The following is a 19,263-nucleotide window of genomic DNA, read 5'->3' as shown; positions in this document are numbered from 1 at the left end:
TTGTCAACTACACATTTATTAGCCAACCGTTTATTATTAATAAGGCGCCTAATACACTTGGCATCCCTTCGGTATATGACATGACACAATGGATGTGAGAATGATAAATTAGTGTATGTACCACTAATCCAACAAAAAATAAGTCACTAACTCTCTCTCACACTCTTTGGACGCATCTCTTTCTCTTTTTTTTTTCTATCTCTTTCCAATAAAGTATCACTTTAAAAGTTTTAGAGCTAATTTGAACGTCATATATTCTTTAATGAACATTCCCGGTAGATATAATCATTTTTTCATATTTTATTAAATTTTTCCTCAAAATTGAACATATAAGGATCCATATGAAATCTCATAAACAATCACTCATCATCGTATCAATCACAATTCATGATTAATCCAACTATCAAATTAAATTATAGTTAAAGTGTCTGTATCTATTGATCTCATTATATTTAGTCCTTTAGGTTTAGTTTAATTTTTTACTTTAAATAAAAAAAACTGCTAACCTTTAATTATGAGATGGTCCATTTGATTGACAATTATCCGTTGTTTTTAAAATTTTTTTTAAAGGAAAACAATTGGATGTTGATAAAAGCTTTTAGTGCAGTATGAAGTTCAGATGGCCAAGGTACGTCAAATTGTCAACTTCAAAGGGACAAGGCCCAGCACAGCACAGCTCAGCTCACACAAGAACGTGGCCGCTCTTGTTGATTACTATTGTTTCCAGATGCGATCAACGGTGGCCCATAAAAACCAATTAATTGGGCCCAATTAAGCAATTACTTAGTGACAAGCAATACCAACTCCATAAGAGTTTTTAAAAAAATCCATAATATTAAAATATTACAGGGCTCCATTTCTAATAATATTCAATTTTATTTGTTTTTTATTAATAAAAATTAATATTTTACTATTATAATAAATTATTATTAATTAGTTTCATATAAAAACTATTCATAATATTAATAGAAATAATAAAATATTATTAAATTAAATTTATTATAAATTTTTTAATAAAGCAGCATCTAAAAATTTAATCATTAATAATAATAAAATTAATCTCAAATATCACTAAAATAAAATTCTAATGATATATTAGAATATTAATATAAATAATAGTAAAAAATTTTAAATTTGAATATATATATATATATATATATATATATATATATATATATATATATATATATATATATTAATATTTAATGTCATTTGTATAAATTAAATAAATTTATTATTAAAATTATTTAATATTTTATTAATATCTTTTAATAAATTGAATCATATTCTTAATTATCTTTAATAAATATGATAATCATTTTAAATTATATAAATTTTATTTAAAATTATTAAGAGTAAAATAAATCGTGATTACAAATAATAAATTTCCCTTTTTCTGTAGAAAGTTTATTTTATTTTTTAAAATTGAAATGATTACTTAATAATTTAATATTGTCAAAATTAAAATTTATTTTAATTAATTATTTCACCATTTTAATTTTTTAATATATGTATATAAATAAAAATAAAATATTCATTTACTAACTTTAAAATTTAAATATAATTATATAATTATGAAAATTATATATATAATATATTATCTAATCGTTTATAACATTTTTTAGTGTTTATTTAATATGTAATTTAAAATTTAAAATATAATTCTTATTATTTTGTGATTTATATTATCAAAATCATTTTTTAAAAATATTTAAATATATTATTTTAGTCCCATTATACTAACAAAATATTTTTTTAATATATATATATATATATATATATATATATATATATATATATATCTCAAAATTCAAATAATTTTTATTTTAAATTAATATAAATGATAAAATTACTTCATACTTTAAAATTATAAAATATCATCTACCTTCAAATTTAAATAAACTTAAAATTATTTTAAATAATAAAATTATCATTTACTTTAAAATTTAAAATAAAAAAGATATTAAATAATCTGTCCTTAAATAATATAAAACTTTATTAAAAAATCTCATTATTATAATAAATTTATAATTAAAATTTTTAATTACATCGATCTATTTTGATAAAAAAATCATAAAAATTAAACATTAAAAGAATAAATTCAACATATTAAGAAATTAAAAGAATAAATTCATCACATTAAAAATAAAACTCACCCGATCCAATATGTATGCAAATAAAACTCAATAAAGAGTATAACATCCTCAAAATAATTAATTACTAAATAGAATTAATTAAACTTAAAAATTGAAAACTTAAAATTTAATAATTTAATACTATGAAATTATTTTAATACTTTAATTATTTTATTAATATTTAATTTTTATTTTATTTTAATTATTTTATTAATATTTAAATTTATTATTTTTAACAATTTTATCTCAAATTTTTTATTTTTATTAAAATTTGAATATTATAAAATTAATTAAGTCTTATAATTATCGTATCTAATTACTAAATAAAATTAATTAAATTAAAAAATAAAAAATTTAAACCTCCATTAATTTTAAATGAAAAATATCTAAAATTATTTTAGATGGTATTTAATAATTTATTAATTTAAAATTATTTAAATAATAAAATTATTATCTATTTTTAAATTTAAAGTATAGTAAATAAACAACATAGAGGTATAATAGCAATATCAATATTTTTCATTTTTTCATTTTTATATATAATATAAATATATAAATTATATGTGAAATGAAAAATAATAAAAATATATAAATTTAATAATGATAATAATCAATTAAATTAATATTAAAATTATTAATTTATTTCTAAATGCAATATATCATACAAAATTTTGATTCTTAAGATAAACTATTTATTTTTATACACAAATTTTTTAATTTATTATTTAAAAAAAAAATACAATTTAACTTACAATTAAATTTTAATAAATAAAATTTTAAAAGTTAAAAAATGTATAAATAAAATTTAATCAAGAACTTCTTCAATTAATTTAATTTTAAATAGATTAATTATATAATTAAATAATTATATTTAAAAATTTTAAATAATTATAATTATTTTTTAAAAAAATTAATTTAACTTATGATAAAAATATAATTTAAATAATTTAAATATTAAAAAATTTATAATAAAATTTAATATAACTAAATTATAATTAACAACAAATAGTTGAGATAATTTAAGAAGTTCCAATATTTTTCTATCTCCCCACTTTTATATATAATATAAATGCATTATTTTGCCTGAAATTATGCTTCTATCTTTATTTTTTTTAAGTGTCAACTAAATATTATTATTTATTATTATATTGACCTACAATTGTTTTTTGCAAAGGCTAACAAAACAAATTGAAGTTTTATTTATATATTTATACAATTATTTTCCCTTTTTAATTTTAGAGCCTTTCTAGTTTCTACTGGAACTAGGGTTTTAGTGCAAACACAGGCAAAGGGGCAAGCGAAACCCTTCTGATAAGACCACATAAGCACTTTCCTTCCTATAAGCAGAGGCTGTTCCTGAGCATTCCAGCTACTTTTCTGTTTCCTTCTCCACCAGCACTCACAGATCCGATCTAGGGTTTGTTGTTTCCATCACTTGCAGCAGAAATGGCAATCGCTGCACAACCTCTTGACATTCTAGGTGAACGGCAATCCGGCCAAGACGTTCGTACTCAGAATGGTTAACTCTCTTCACTCAAGTTCTCTCATTTTTTTTCCTCCTCATTCATTTTCTCTCTCAATATTCATAGACTTTGTGCTCCTAGCCATTGGACTAAAATAATTTTTTTTTTCTTCTGTGTTATGCGTCGGGGTTATCTCGTTCTAGTGGTGGCCTGTCAAGCTGTAGCTAACATTGTGAAATCTTCACTTGGTCCTGTTGGTCTGGACAAGGTATTCCTCCTCCATATTGTCATTGATTTCTTGATCATCTCATAACGCTAATGTTTAGCTGATGTTTAGTTACAATTGGTTGGCTCCTACTGTTTGCATCTATAAATGCTGAACCCCCCTTAAACCTGTTCAATTGCTATTGACTATTGCTGTTGATTGAAATTAAAGATAGGGCGAGCACTCTTTTAACGATATTAAAGGGACGTTTAGGCTTACTTGTGACTGCACTTTTTAAGATCGAAAGGACTAGCACCCCTCAATTCAATGCTTCATCAGTACAAGTATAACCATAATATAAATATAGGTTGAAATTTAAATTTGTGCTAAAGCCTTCATTTGTGGTGCTTCCATTATTGCTGTCGATTGAAATTTAAATTTGTGCTAAAGCCTGGATTAATTATTACAGATGTTGGTAGATGATATTGGTGATGTAACAATTACCAACGATGGTGCCACTATCCTCAAGATGTTGGAAGTGGAGCATCCAGCTGCCAAGGTGGACATATAATTTCATTTTTACTCTTTTGATGCTGTATCAGTATTATAGTAGACTGGAGTTATTAGTTTCATCCTTCCTAACTCATGATCTTCAATTTTCTCTTCTGGGGTATATAGGTGCTTGTCGAGTTGGCGGAGCTTCAAGATCGAGAAGTAGGAGATGGAACAACTTCAGTTGTTATTGTTGCTGCAGAGTTGCTCAAGGTAATTGCAGCTTGTGCCTTTTTCGGCCTTGGGTTATTGTTGGAGTTCATTACTTGTTCTTGTGATGAGTAGTTTAAGCTCCTTGACATTCATTCTAAAGGGAATGGAATTCCATGACTGGATCATAATTTTTTGCAGAGAGCAAATGATCTGGTGAGGAATAAGATACATCCAACATCAATAATCAGTGGATACAGAGTGAGTTCTTAATCTCCTTCTTCTGTCTTTTCCCCTTCAATTGTCTTCTATCCCCATGCTATATAATACCCTTCAATTGCATCTAGGAAAAAGATCTAGCATGGCTTTACTTTTGGATTTTTTTCCTGATTGATTTAGCTTCTGCGACTGCTTTTGTTTGTTGACAGCTTGCTATGAGGGAGGCATGTAAATATGTTGATGAAAAATTGGCTGTGAAGGTAAGCCTCCATTCCTTGTACCTCTTTTTATAATTGTGCACATCATTTCTCCCATAGAAGCTGTTGTATAAGTTCTGGGAAACAGTATCACTACTTATCTGTGTGGCATAGATAAAAAAAAAAAAAATCACAATTGTGATGGCTGTGCAATGTCATATATGAATTTAGTTGCTTTTAAGTGATAGATAGGGGATTTTTAGACATTTTCTTGGCTTGATGTATTGACATCTAGGAGCCATAAGAATTCATTCTGCTATCCCTGCTGTGCTTAATTTCAGAGGAGACTCCAGAATCATTTAGCCAAAGCTCATTGTTCTTAACCCTACTATTTTCAGGAGTTGTTGGGAATTCTTGTTAAACAAAAGAGTTTCACATGTGAAAATTAGAAAAAGTTGTCTTGGCTCTCTCTCTCTCTTTTATTTTTACACTGTTGGTTATGGATTTTATGCTACATATTTTAATCTGCTACAACAATGCATATTCCTGATACATTAAATGTACAATGTCATTGACTAGTATTTTGAATTGTATCATAGGTTGAAAAGCTTGGAAAAGATTCTCTTGTAAATTGTGCTAAGACAAGCATGTCCTCAAAGTTGATAGCTGATGACAGTGATTTCTTTGCAAATCTGGTAAGATTATTCTTGGCAAAGTAATATAACTTGATTGTCTTGGAGGGATTCATGTGTAACCATACAACTGATACTTGTTTATGATTACAAAATTGTAAAACGCAGTGTGTGACTGTATTTGTTGTCTGAAATGGGTTGCATGAGTAGAGCAGTTTTAGGTTCCAAACTCATGGATTGATCTAGAATCTGTTGTCTGTCTTTGGCTGAGAGGAACTCTGCTGACTTCTGTGTTCCCGTCTCCATTCTGCTTCTAGTGTTATGCTTGCTACGTTGCTGCATCTGTTAGTTCTATCAGATATTACCAGTTTCTCATGATGATTATGTGCCTTATCTGGACATTTTTAGTTTTGACCAAACTCTGTTGTAGGCTTGTAGCTTCTACAGGAGCTAGCAAGGAATTCACATGCATGTGTTTGACCATTAATTATTCCACTGAATTTCTTCATAGGTTGTAGATGCTGTGCAAGCAGTAAAGATGACCAATGCACGAGGCGAAGTCAAATACCCAATCAAGGTTAGTCTTTCTTTTGCATCAATATCTTGGCCTGGAAACTTTCTTATGCCTGCTTATGTAAGAGGTCCTTGCAGCTATTTGTCTATATAACTAATCAGTTTCATGGTATGTTATATGGACCGAGGTATGGATGTCAGAAATGAATACATGTACACGTGTCTGACTTGTCAAGTTTGTAGATTGAAAGTACGGCGTCATGGTTCTAAAGATGTTTGGATATGTTATATTATATAAAATAAAATTATATAATAATATTTTTTAGTCTAAATAGATGCTCAAATACAACCAAATATATCATCCAAAATACAATCAAATATCTATTTTCTATCTAAATGCATGCTCTTCATCTTTTGAGAAAAATTGTGCTCTATTAAACTGTACATGAATATGTGTTGGACACATTCTATATCGTAACCCCTGCCTTGTCATGTTGACACAAGTATTAGGTATAGCATGGCTAAATGAAGAGTCAAAGTACTAGAGATTTCATGTTTCAAACAGTTTAAAAGAAAAACAAAACTGATGTTTTACCCCGAAAAGATTTCATCAAATTTGGTATGTCTCCTTTGCCTTTCATGGTGGTGGTTCTAATGCCGTTGTTACTTTCCTTGATGTTACAGAGTATCAATATTTTGAAAGCTCATGGAAAAAGTGCAAAAGATAGCTACCTACTGAATGGCTATGCTCTAAATACTGGTCGTGCTGCTCAAGGTATGCCTACAAGAGTTGCACCTGCTAGAATTGCATGCCTTGACTTTAATCTTCAAAAGACAAAGATGCAATTGGGAGTACAAGTCTTAGTCACTGACCCCAGGGAGCTTGAGAAAATTCGTCAAAGGTGACCTTGTTATAGGCTGCTTTGGACACTTTGGTTATTGTTTCTTATGTTCTAAAATTTTACTTCAACTTGCCTTGTAGCAATCAGTGGACAGTTTAATAGATTATATGATGTCTTTGTCCTTCATTTCCAATGATCCCTCACCCATTGCGGTATGGGGATTATGAATTCTTGAGAACCTGAACCCCTAATTGTAACAACATTATAGCATTTCAAATAATTTGATTATTGAGTTCACTTTCTCGCCGTTTGAACTTTCTGTTTGTTTGCTGTTGGCATAATAAGATTATTCCTTAAGAATAGCGCTTGTGATTGGATTTATAATGTGGCTTTGATATATTTGTGCTTGACAGGGAAGCGGATATGACAAAGGAACGCATAGGGAAGCTCTTGAAAGCTGGAGCCAATGTTGTTTTAACTACGAAAGGAATTGATGACATGGCTCTTAAGGTAAGCTTCTGTAAGTGTATTTCCAACATGGTTTCAAATCGCGGTCGCGGGTAACGGAAACAGCCTTGTAACGGTCATATTGTAAAGGTTAGTTTTGTGTTTATTTGATATATTTCTACTTATTATTAAGTTGTACAACTTAATTTACAACTTAATAATAAGTATAAATATATCAAATAATAAGTATGAATATATCAAATAAACACTTAAAAGGTAGTGAAGTTGGAGAGAAATTTGAAAGAGTGTTAAGAAGAAGTTGATTGATATCAGTAAATATAGGCTGCTGTGAAAGAACTTGAGAGAAATATGAATGTTGTTTAAGTTTTTTGCGTTGGAATATGAATATGAATGAAGGCTGCTGTGGAAGGACCCTCCATTAATTCATATTCGTGTGACTAAGGCTTATGGTGAAGTTAAAAAAAAAAGCTGATCTGAAGATTCCTGCTGTGAACAGAAAACTAACGGCCGTTGCAGCAGCAAAATTTCATCACCTTTATTTGAAGGCCTTAACGGCCACGGGCTCCTTCAAAACCTGTAAATAATGGTTGTTACGTTATGTAACGGCCGGTATTTAAAACCAAGATTTCCAACTTAATCAAACCTTGCTTTAGCCGCAGGCATTGTGCAGTTATGCAATTGCCACTGCTAACAGAATTGTTTAACCATATGATCTATTCTGCAGTACCAGTCAAGTCTATATATTTATGTTTAATGTTAGCTGTGCTTATGATTGGCTCAGGCTGACTTGAACTACTTGGATTTTTTTTTTTTAACTTGTGCACTCCGCTTTAATTATGTTAATCTTCTTCTTCTTCTTTTTTTTTTTTTTTAACTGTTATTGCAGTATTTTGTGGAAGCTGGGGCTATTGCTGTGAGACGTGTTCGCAAAGAGGATATGCGGCATGTTGCCAAGGCAACTGGTGCAACCATGGTAATATTTGTATTAGTCAATATAATTCATGTTGGCATGTTGGTTTTTTTTTCCCTTGGTTGCAAATGGGGATGCAGGTTATTGTTGAGTATGAAGTCTAGCTTTGGTTTCACCATGTTTGGATTGGATCTGTCACTTTTATTGTATTCTTTAATTTATCCACTGCTTCCTACCAGTTTTTAGTGCTTTATTTAACTGCCCATTTGCTCCTTTGGGTGTGGCGTTAGGTATCAACTTTTGCTGATATGGAAGGGGAGGAAACATTTGATCAGTCACTTCTTGGATATGCTGATGAGGTTGTGGAAGAGCGCATTGCTGATGATGATGTGATTATGATAAAAGGGACCAAATCTACAAGTGCGGTGCGTGATTTACTTTCTTCTCATTTTCCGATCTGACCTAAATTTATAAAGCTCTAACATTAAAAATTATGGTAATATTGGAACTGCAAGTCTTTTGCTACAGTTTATTGCATTTTTTAATAATTACATAATGGTTGTACCGTGTCAATGGAATTCATGATTCTGAAGTTGTCTTATTGATTTATTGTGCTTAGGTTTCTCTAATCCTTAGAGGCGCAAATGACTATATGTTGGATGAAATGGAGAGAGCTCTGCATGATGCTTTATCTATTGTTAAAAGGACCCTTGAATCCAATATGGTGAGCTTTAATATATTTGCTGATTATATTCTTTGCATAATGTTGGATTTTAATATCTAACCTTGTCTTGTAAATTGAAATTGGTAATGCCGCCACAATTGGAACTGCCTGCTACAATTATTATAGCAAGTGCTGATATTTTTTTTTAAAGAAAAAAGAGGAAAAAGAAAATGCATGCTTATTATTCTTTGTAATTTGTAATTATATAGTTTTTCTCTTATACTTCTAAAATGATAAATGAAGTTCTAGTTTTCTTTTTCCATCTACATCACAGCAAGAAGCTCTGCTAATATCATGATCATTTTAAAATTGTGTAGATTATTAATTGGATGTCTTGGGGCAAATAGGATATTTTCCATGGAAAATATTTTCCAAGAGAATAACTTATTTTCTTATTGCTGTTTGTAATTTTAAAAAATAAATATGATGTTAACTTAGTAGTGTTAATATAGTCAAGGTCCAAAAAGTTTCTTCTTTGAAAGAGAATGTTATTTTCCATTTTTCCTTAAAAATGACTTAATTTCCTCATTGACAAGGAAAATATTTTCCATTACCCATAATAACCCAAATGTCAGAAAATGATGGAAAATTTTCTCTCTGTAAAATTTTTTCCTTGAAACAAATAGAGCTTATATATGATAATATTAGTTTGAGAACTTGGGATTTCATTATTTGATGGTGCTTTGATTTCAAAGTGCTGAATAGAATTAATTCTAAAAGAAGAAGAAAGAGTTGGAGAGACTAAACAATTATTATGATGATAAGACATTTAAAAGTTTTACTGTCGGACATCCATCAGTCTTGTTGGATTCCAAACAATTGCAGGGAATGCATTTTGGGCCTTGGCTGCATCAGCCCTGCCACATTTAACTTGGAATACTTAAATATCCAGGTTAACCTTATCTTTAAAGGTTGTGATGGGAGAGCAATGGGCCGTGAGCCCACCCCATAAATATTTTCTTTTACAAATATAGCCCAGAAATGTTTGGAATATGAGGCCCATTGCAGTTGTAGTGGGCATTTGATGTTAAATTTTGAAAATTTAAATTAAAATAAGGGTTTTTTCCTTTAACTATCCATCTTGTTGTGTTTAAGAAAACACAATGTGGGAATGCTTTATTACAATGACTTCCGGAGCTTTATTCATTAGACATCTGTATCTATTACAGGTAGTAGCAGGTGGAGGTGCAGTTGAGGCTGCCTTGTCTGTGTATTTGGAGTATCTTGCTACAACTCTAGGATCTCGAGAACAGTTGGCAATTGCAGAGTTCGCTGAAGCTTTACTGATCATACCAAAGGTTTGGTGTAGAAAATTATGAGTGCATAGCATATGGTGCTTTCAACTATGGAGTTGTGTAATAATGACAGGTATCTGGTGCAGGTACTTGCTGTCAACGCGGCTAAGGATGCCACTGAATTGGTAGCAAAACTACGTGCTTACCACCACACTGCTCAAACAAAGGCTGACAAGAAACATTTATCAAGGTACTATTCTGCATGTGTTATAACATTTATCTGATTTTGTTAGCCATTTCCATTTTTCTCAACTTGCTTCCTAACCCATGTCTCCTGAAAGGGAGAAAGTGGTATTATCACTAGTAGCTTTTACCATTCTAGTAGTATTTACTGCTTGTGCTTGGTTTACTGCTTGTGCTTGGTTTACTGCTTGTGCTTGGTTTAACATGCATGGTCAACAGCATGTTTGATCTCTTCAAATGGTGTGTGCTATTATCACTAGTAGCTTTTACCAGGACGTGTTATATAAAGGGGGAAACATTAGCTCTACTTATTTCACCCTCCATGTCTCACATCACATTCTGTTATACTAAAATTCTTGCAGCATGGGGCTAGATCTTTCAAAGGGCACCATTCGTAACAACTTAGAAGCTGGAGTTATTGAACCTGCAATGAGCAAAGTGAAGATAATTCAGGTTTGTTGCTGTGGAAAACACAAATGATGTATTCATGAAATTTTGTTCTGATAACAAATCTCTGATAAATTTTCCTTGATTGCTAGTTTGCCACTGAAGCAGCCATAACCATCCTTCGAATTGATGACATGATCAGGCTTGTGAAAGATGAAAGCCAAAATGATGAGGCGTAGTGTCAGTATATTTGAAGATATGGTGGGACCTATTATTCTGTTAGTCCTATCTTTTTTCTCTGGTAAGGGAGGAGAGAAATTGATATGCTGTTCCCATTGCTGTTATACCTTCAAGAGTAAGGGCTTGGATGATTCTTTGTTTTGCCCTTAAACGCAAGGATGCATGTTTTCTAGAGCCATCTTATATAGCAAATACGGTGCCTTCAAGTGTGATGTTATTGATGAAAACAGTAACCTGCGAGCCATGAAGTCCCACTGTCAACTGTGCTACCCTTGATTTTGTCATTTTGTACCGTTGAGTTGGACGATATGGGTTGGATTCTTTTTCGTGATTGTTTTTGTAGGTTTATCGAGTGAAAACTTTAATTATTATCATCATATTAGTAGTTTTCCTTTTTTCTGGCATGACTAGTGTTAACACAATTTTTTTTTTTAATAACCTTTTTCCTTTGGTCGACTGAGTTGAAGCTGGTGACTTAATAAAAAAGGGATCAATTATAAATCACAACCAGAATATAGGGAGTCGAAAGTCTGAAGTGCATAGGTACAGAGGTTCCTAATCGGCTTTCTGGTTACTGTTTCAATCCTTAATTCATAGGTGTCCTGGAGATCTGATCGACCTTTTCATTCTTCACTGCATCCTCCGCGAAGATAACGAGTAGAAATTTTCTGTAACATGAGATGGTTGAATCCTTGACATCTGAAAGTTTAACCCTGCCTCTCCAGTGTCTAGAGCACGAGGGTTGCAATCTCTTATTTCTCAATAAACCCTTGCAGCCTTACCTGCACTGAATTACTTTAGAATTAAATTTTTAGCTTTATTTTTTTTTTCTTTTGAACAGTTTTATGGAGATTTTTAATTTCTTTTTTAAAAAAATGTCATGTGAATGTGACCTTTCATAAGGTTTCATGTGCATTGCCTTGCTCTTTATTGTACGGGTTCACTTGTCCTCCTCAGTAGCTGCAAGTTCTTGAACCCTAAACTTACCCAATAAATAACATGATATTGCTAGATTCTCGGATAGGAATAAGAGGAGCTCACGCTGACATCGTTATTAAAATTAAGCAGACAAGAGGTATCTACTGGCATTGCCCAATTATTGATCTTTTGTTTTTGTTTTTTTATTTAAATAAACCTGTAAAGATTTTAAAGAAAGCTAATAATTCTAATATTTCTGCAAGGGCACATTTCCTCTGACGAGTAAAATTGGGAGGGAAAAAGAAAACACTTGTATTTGCACAAGTTGGGAGCAAAATTTTTAAAGAAATGGAAAGTCTGTGTCTAAGGCATCCTCTTTAAAACACAACAAGAAGGCTGGCCAGTGACAGTAAGGAGAGAGCAATAATTGAATGAGGCCACCACCGCTGTTTCTTGGAAGATCGCATAGGAAATTTTTTAACTTGCTGAGGAAGCATTTTTATTAATTCTAACACTAAATCTGATAACTATTATAATTTTAATTAATATGTGAGCAAGGTGCATGTAAGAGGAGTCCTTAAGTAATAGTTTTCACATGTGCAGCAACTACTTTTATAATAATGTATAGATTGATATTGATTAAAATCGTAACCATGGGGTTGAATTCCCGTGCCCTATATAAGCTATGTGTGCTTTTACTTTTTATCTTATTTTCATGTAAATTGGTCGGCCCCATGGCCCATTGCTCATCTTCACCGACATCACCTCCTCAAAATTCTTTAGCATATTTCCTTCATGTACGCCAAAGAAAAACAAAAGTCGTTGCCCAATAATTTATGAGTGGATCGCAATAGCTGAATTAAGTTTTATCTTTTCTATGTTTGATGACTATTATGTATCTTTTTTAAAAAAATAGTAAGTATTTTGGAAGAATTGAACTTGAAAATTTAATGAATTTTTTTTTACAAAAATGTTATTTAAAATAATAATTAAAAACTTGTGATTATTTAAAATTTATAATTAACGTATATGCAAATTTTTAAAATTAATTTTTCCATGTTAAAGAATCATTTTTATAATATTATTAAACAAATGGTTACCTAATATATAAACTGGAAATAACAGATTGAACTCTAATAAAATCTCCATCTCCATAGACTCTTCCTTTAAATAGCAAAGTGACTAATTTCCCAATAAAATCTCACAGATTTCTTTCTCAGGTTTTTCAATTCCACGTTTGACATCAATAATTTTTTTAAAAAAAATTAAATAAATTTTTATAAAATCATTCACAATTTCATTTTTATACAATAATAAAAAATTTTAAATTAAAAATTTTGAATTTTTTTATTTCAAATAAAAATTTTATAAGAAATAAATTTAATTAAATTAAATTGTTATAAAAATTTTATTCCAAATAGAAGGAATAAGATTTTTTTTTAAATTATGCATTTCTTTGAGATATTATTAACATATTTTATTATAATTATATTAATAAAAAAAACTTATTAATTAATTTAAGATAATATTTATTATAATATATTTTTTATAAAAAAAAACAGCGTTTTAGTTTGATTTTTTTTTTTCTTTGGGAACGTTTTTGTTTGAATATAAGAATTTGGAGCTGTGACAGTTCATGTAGCATGGTTATAAAGAATAAATAATAATATAGGAGCACATGCACATGATCGTTCACGTGCATTGGCTTTTGCATTGGGATCATTTCACCTCGTCATGTCACGTGATTCAAGGTATCTCCCCACCAATGCCAAAAGCCCAAAGCCTTGGTACGTATTGCATGCGTTTATATATAATATAAAATATTATCTTCTCATGATTCTCACCATTTTTCTAAGATACTACTTACCCTCAATTCTCCCACCACTCTTCCTTCTTTGCCATATTCAATTTCTTCTTTCGAAAAAAAAAACAAAAATCTTTTTCTTACATTATTTTAGAGTGAAACTAAACAAAATATTTATTCATATAAATATTAATTTTATAGCCATTAATTATTTAGAAAAATAGGTGAAAATATTTTTTATTTTAAATTCACTCATTTCATATAAATTTACCTTATTTTTATTATTTTAGTTATATAAATTTTAAATTATAAACTAGATAAACAAATGCATACGATTTACCTTGAATATGTATAAAAATAAAAAATAAAAATAAGTCATGCAATTGCCTTATCTGTCAACACCTCATAGACTTTGAGTTGTCGGCAAATGAATTTACAGACACGGTCACCTGCCATTTTTCTATATATTTTATCTTCGACCTTTTTATAATTTCAATGAATTTAAATTTTATGAAAAAAATTGTCAAATTCCTCTGCCTAATACTGGTTGACTGCCAATTGCACAAGAAATTTACCAGATGAGACAAAAAATTGAACGCGTGGCGGCTGAAAAGGGTAAGCTGGGGACCACACCCTCGTAACTCTGGAATTCCGTAACGCCCAGCACACAGAAAGGTGAAACCAATACTAGTAAAAGATTGTGAGGAAGAAACGGGCCGTGTTCCGTTACGTTCGCTCAAATTATTAAAACTATCCTAACAACTGGATCCAGCTGGCGCTTTCTCTCTTTTTATTTTTTATTTTTAAATCTTCAATTTTCGTTTTTAGAAAAAGAATAATTATGAAGGATAGCTGCTAACACATAAGCAGTAGTAACTACATCATGGAGGAGGGCGGTTGAGCCGGAACCGGAGCCGGAGGCAGAGGCGGACAGATAGCAAAGTACCCATCGTACGGTGCACCCTATCCAAAGTGGTGTACCTTTTTTATATTTACTTGATTGAATTGATATGACACTTTCGTCTTCATCATATTGGCTTTAATTTCTATGAAAATATATTTACGCATTGCACCTACCGCCCAGCATGAAATATATAAAAATTGAGAAATATATAAAGGGGGCAGTTAAAAGGGTTAATTAGAGTAATGCAGATGCTGAGGTAGAAGGGGGCATGGATGCAAAAACACCCATACTATTGCCAGAGGCTGAGCATGTGAAACCATGTGTCGATGATTGCATGAAATACTCCATGCACTCTTCCCTTTAAAGTGCCTTCTTCTATTTACTTTCCTTCTGAGACTTCTCACTTCAGCAATTCCTTCTTCTCTTTCCTCTCTTCTCGGTCTCCCTCTCTGTGCTCAGGTTTGGTGAGCTGAAACCCAAGAATTGAAGCGAACACGCACACCCCATCATTAATTAAAAGACAGAAAAAGAATGGACGTTTACGGAATTTCCACACCTGACTGTTTCCGCATTGACGACCTCCTGGACTTCTCCAACGAGGACCTCTTCTCCTCCTCCACTTCCACCTCTTCCTCCGTCGCCACCGACCACCATCGCCATCTTTCTCTACCTGAAAATCCTTCCATTCACCACTTCCCTTCTTCCGCTCCCTTTAATTCCGGGCTCTCCACGGATTTCACCGATCACCTTCTCGTCCCTGTATTCCCTGCTACCTACTAACTTCTTCATTTCAGTTCATGGTTTACATTTTGTTCTGGGTGTTTTTTTTTTTTTTTTTTTTTTGTCTTTTCATTTTGAGTTTTGGTTTTGTAGAGTGATGACGTGGCTGAGTTGGAGTGGCTATCGCAATTTGTAGACGACTCGTGCATAGAGTTTCCTGCTAACTCGCTTTCCGGTACGATCAACATCCGATCCGAAACATCATTTTGTGCGAAGGCTCGCAGCAAACGCTCAAGAGGCACAGCAATCAACGCTACTCCCTGGATATCATCTTCACCAGAAATTCCATCTCCTACAACTGGGAAATTGAAATCGAAGAAAGAGATCAATAGAGCATCATCACCGACGGCTGAGGGTGGAGTTAGGAGGTGCACCCACTGCGCTTCAGAGAAGACTCCACAGTGGCGCACAGGCCCACTGGGTCCCAAAACATTGTGCAATGCCTGCGGTGTAAGGTACAAATCGGGAAGGCTCGTCCCCGAATATAGACCGGCGGCCAGCCCGACATTCGTACTGACTCAGCACTCAAACTCCCACCGTAAGGTATTGGAGCTACGTAGGCAGAAGGAAATGATGATGCAGCAGCAACAGCAGCAGGAGGAACAACGCATCTACCATCACCATCTCCACCCCAAGCAGAACTTCGAAATTTGCTAACTCTCATTTTGCAATTTGAATGCTGTGATCAGTGTTAATAGATATTGATCACTATGGTTTGTGTTTTCCATTTAGTTTTCTTTGATTATTTTCTGAGGAAAACAGAAAAAAATACTCTACTAATTTAAAACTGCTGTTTTTTTTTTTTTTTTAAAAAAAAACATTACCATTAAGTACAGTTATTGGAGAAAATTTTGACTCTGTATGTGTGTGCGAGAGAGAGATGAGTAACGCTTGTGGGTTGAGAAAGGGGCATTGCACGTGATGCACTAGCACACGAGCTAAGCGAATAAAATCCTCTCTCGCATGGAGACCGAAAGAGGGAGGCCTGACCAATGGCGTTTGATGTGAAGAAATTAATAGAAAACACATTAATTAGAGGAGAAAATTTGCAGTTTTTTTTTTCTTTTTTTTTTTTTGAGAAGTTTTGCAGATTGAAGAAGTAACAATTCAGTCACAAAAGATTGGAGTGGAAAGATGCCAATTGGTTGTTAAGGAACCTATGATTTGGAACAATTGAGTTTAGAGAATAGGCGAGTGATTTTAACCGCTTCTATCTTTTAAGGAGTACGGCATTCGATGCAGTGAGCTGCAACTCTACGTAGTACTTGCTATCATGGCTTTTTCTTCTTTGTTTTTTTAATAACAAATACTTGCTATTCTGATTGTCCTGATAAGAACTTCCAAGGATGATAAGATCACGTGCGATAGCTTTTAATGATCGTAAAATTGAATTGTGCATATACAGGAATTTGCTTATTTGTTTAATGAATAATGAACAATTTGTTGTGGTCCTGTTGAAAATATAACTACAGATTCCATGTTTCTTTAATCAGGCAAATGTGAGATTATTCTTTGTACTATCTAGTTTAATGATCCCTTCTCACTTCACATTCTTATTTTTGACCTGGAAAATTTATCTATACTTAATTTATTATAAACTCAAAAAATATATAAGTGGATTTTGATAAATTTAAATATATTATATTTATTTATATGTTGATTTATAATAAACCAAATTTAAATAAAAGTTTGTTTTCAAAGTTCATAGAAACCGTTGATAATGTGCTCATTCAAAATTTTACAACACTTCATTATACATTACTTATCGTGATAGAAATGGACTAATATTAATAACGGAAATACATAACTTTAACCATCTATTCCATATAAGAATAATTTTTTTTTGCTTCAACCACTTATCTCATGTATCATTTGTTTGATTCTTAATTGCATACAGGCAATGAAGAAAAATTAAATAATATAAATAAAAAGACAATTTATTTTTATATTATTTGAATAAATTATTAAATGATAAAAAAATTAAGTTGATCAGAATAAATTCAAAAATGAAATTGATCTTACATTCTGCCCCTTTTTCCATTCTCCCCTCTTTTTCATGTTCAATAAAAATAATTAAAAAAAAAGCGTTAATCTTACTTTATATGGCAGTTTGGGCCAACCACATTTATCGCGGCCCAATTATCTGTACAGGATACTCTATAACTCCATCCACTCAAATCTTGTTTTAGTTTGAAAAATCCAGTTGAAAAAATTAAAATTTTTTACTTTTTAAAAAGTTAATAATGTTAATAGTTTTTTTTCATATTCTAATTTTGTTATTTTTTTAGAATAATGTATTTGAATCCAATAAAATTTTAACTTTATATTATATTTATGTTTAGCTATATTTTATTTCGCATGAGTTACGGTAAAAATATAATTTTTTTAAAATAAATTTTTTATAAAAAGAAGTTTTTCATAATTTTTAACTTTTAAAGATAATTGGAGGTTTTAAAAAGCAAATCTTACAACCCATCAATATCTCCAAAATCTTTATATTAAAAATTTTACTTTACATCGTATATAAATTCAATCCTTTTAAACTTTGAAAAATGTTAATTATCATAAAAAGGTGATTCTAAATGCAGGCTTAGTTTTAAAATAGGATTGTTATTTAAAAAAAGGACTACATACAATAAACTATTTAGTTTAAAATAATAATTATTAAATTAATTTGATCAATTTTTGGTAGTGTTCACAAAATGGCATGCATCCTTTTGTTTACAATTAAATACAACTGTACGGTTTTAAAATAAATCCACAAAATCCTTAATATTCTATAATCACTCCCAATTATGTACTATTTTTATGTACACTATTATATTATATGTATATAAATCAAAATAATCGGATAAAAAAAAATAATATTATCTAAACTAAACAAATTGTCTAACAATCACAAAATGATATTGATAGAGCATCTAGTCCCTTGAATATCACTTATCCACTAATATGCTCTTTCTTTCTTCAATTGTGCTGTGTACATTAACCTGGATTACTATCAAAATGATCGGTTCTTATTGAGTTCAACTCAAATTAAGAGAAGTTTTCTAAAGAGAGAAAGACTTCTATGTAGATGATTTCCTTCGGAGAGCAGAGCCTCTCATCGCTGCTGCTGTCTTGTTGGTTTTTCCTATCCCGTCCCTCTGGTCAGAGAGAGGTTCTCTCTTCCACTTAAGTTAAAGGAGAGGGCTCTTGTGGATCTGTTAATTTTTTCTTCTTTTCCTTTCCTTTTATGTTTTGCTCTTCTTGTTTTGTGTTTTTTTTTTTTTTCTTGTATGCAAATGTAGTCTTTTCAGATCGACGCTATCCTTTGACTGATACTTGGCGATAGGCGGTGATGGTGGCTGGCGGAGTTAGACATCGGGAAGGCGTGAGTGGATCACCAAAGAGCATGCTTCCTCTTCCATAGCCCATGATCCTCATATATGTTGAAGCTACTTTTAACCCAGATTATGACTAGTTCTTCTTCCATATTTGTCCTTTACATGCACCGATCTGGTGACTGTGAGCTTTATTTCTTATTTGTAGTTGCTGTTGGTCTTCCTCTTTGCTCTCTACTTGATAAGTTTTTTTTAGTATCTTCCTGCACTTCAGTTGATTTTCAAAATCTTTTGATTGATGTAGAGGAGAATATTGGTAGCCTCTTGTTTTGGTGGATGGCCGGAGGGCTTGAGGGAGACGATGGCTTCCACCGGATTCGTGTAAAGCTACAGAGTCGGATATGGGTTATTATGCGTTT

The 19,263-nt window shown here is 31.2% G+C and overlaps 2 protein-coding genes across 2 annotated transcripts; both read left to right on the top strand.

Annotated features, from left to right (window-relative positions):
* The first annotated feature begins 3,368 nt into the window (after positions 1–3,368).
* On the top strand, positions 3,369–11,519 carry LOC110615681 (T-complex protein 1 subunit alpha). The gene is made up of 17 exons (XM_021757688.2): positions 3,369–3,654; positions 3,802–3,866; positions 4,273–4,362; positions 4,482–4,568; positions 4,707–4,766; positions 4,934–4,984; positions 5,521–5,616; positions 6,065–6,130; positions 6,751–6,968; positions 7,322–7,418; positions 8,263–8,349; positions 8,577–8,711; positions 8,906–9,010; positions 10,180–10,308; positions 10,392–10,495; positions 10,851–10,941; positions 11,028–11,519. The coding sequence occupies exons 1-17, from the start codon at positions 3,582–3,584 to the stop codon at positions 11,112–11,114; spliced, it is 1,641 nt and encodes a 546-aa protein (XP_021613380.1). The 5' UTR covers positions 3,369–3,581; the 3' UTR covers positions 11,115–11,519.
* A 3,318-nt stretch (positions 11,520–14,837) lies between these two features.
* On the top strand, positions 14,838–16,354 carry LOC110614856 (GATA transcription factor 4). Its single transcript, XM_021756540.2, has 2 exons — positions 14,838–15,500; positions 15,615–16,354. Exons 1-2 carry the CDS (start codon positions 15,273–15,275, stop codon positions 16,176–16,178), a joined length of 792 nt encoding a protein of 263 aa, XP_021612232.1. The 5' UTR covers positions 14,838–15,272; the 3' UTR covers positions 16,179–16,354.
* Positions 16,355–19,263: the final 2,909 nt, after the last annotated feature.

The sequence above is a fragment of the Manihot esculenta genome, chromosome 5, assembly GCF_001659605.2.
Source record: "Manihot esculenta cultivar AM560-2 chromosome 5, M.esculenta_v8, whole genome shotgun sequence".
NCBI lineage: Eukaryota > Viridiplantae > Streptophyta > Magnoliopsida > Malpighiales > Euphorbiaceae > Manihot > Manihot esculenta.
Note: the sequence above shows the minus strand (reverse complement) of the source record. Positions and strands in the feature narration are given on the sequence as shown.

What these genes read in the sequence shown, in the direction of transcription:
- LOC110615681 (XM_021757688.2), top strand. Translation starts at nt 3,582, where the DNA reads ATGGCAATCGCTGCACAACCTCTTGACATTCTAGGTGAACGGCAATCC. An exon ending in GTGATTTCTTTGCAAATCTG is followed by an intron (nt 5,617 to 6,064) that starts GTAAGATTATTC and finishes ATTTCTTCATAG; the next exon opens with GTTGTAGATGCTGTGCAAGC. An exon ending in GGACCCTTGAATCCAATATG is followed by an intron (nt 9,011 to 10,179) that starts GTGAGCTTTAAT and finishes TATCTATTACAG; the next exon opens with GTAGTAGCAGGTGGAGGTGC.
- LOC110614856 (XM_021756540.2), top strand. Translation starts at nt 15,273, where the DNA reads ATGGACGTTTACGGAATTTCCACACCTGACTGTTTCCGCATTGACGAC. An exon ending in CCGATCACCTTCTCGTCCCT is followed by an intron (nt 15,501 to 15,614) that starts GTATTCCCTGCT and finishes TTGGTTTTGTAG; the next exon opens with AGTGATGACGTGGCTGAGTT.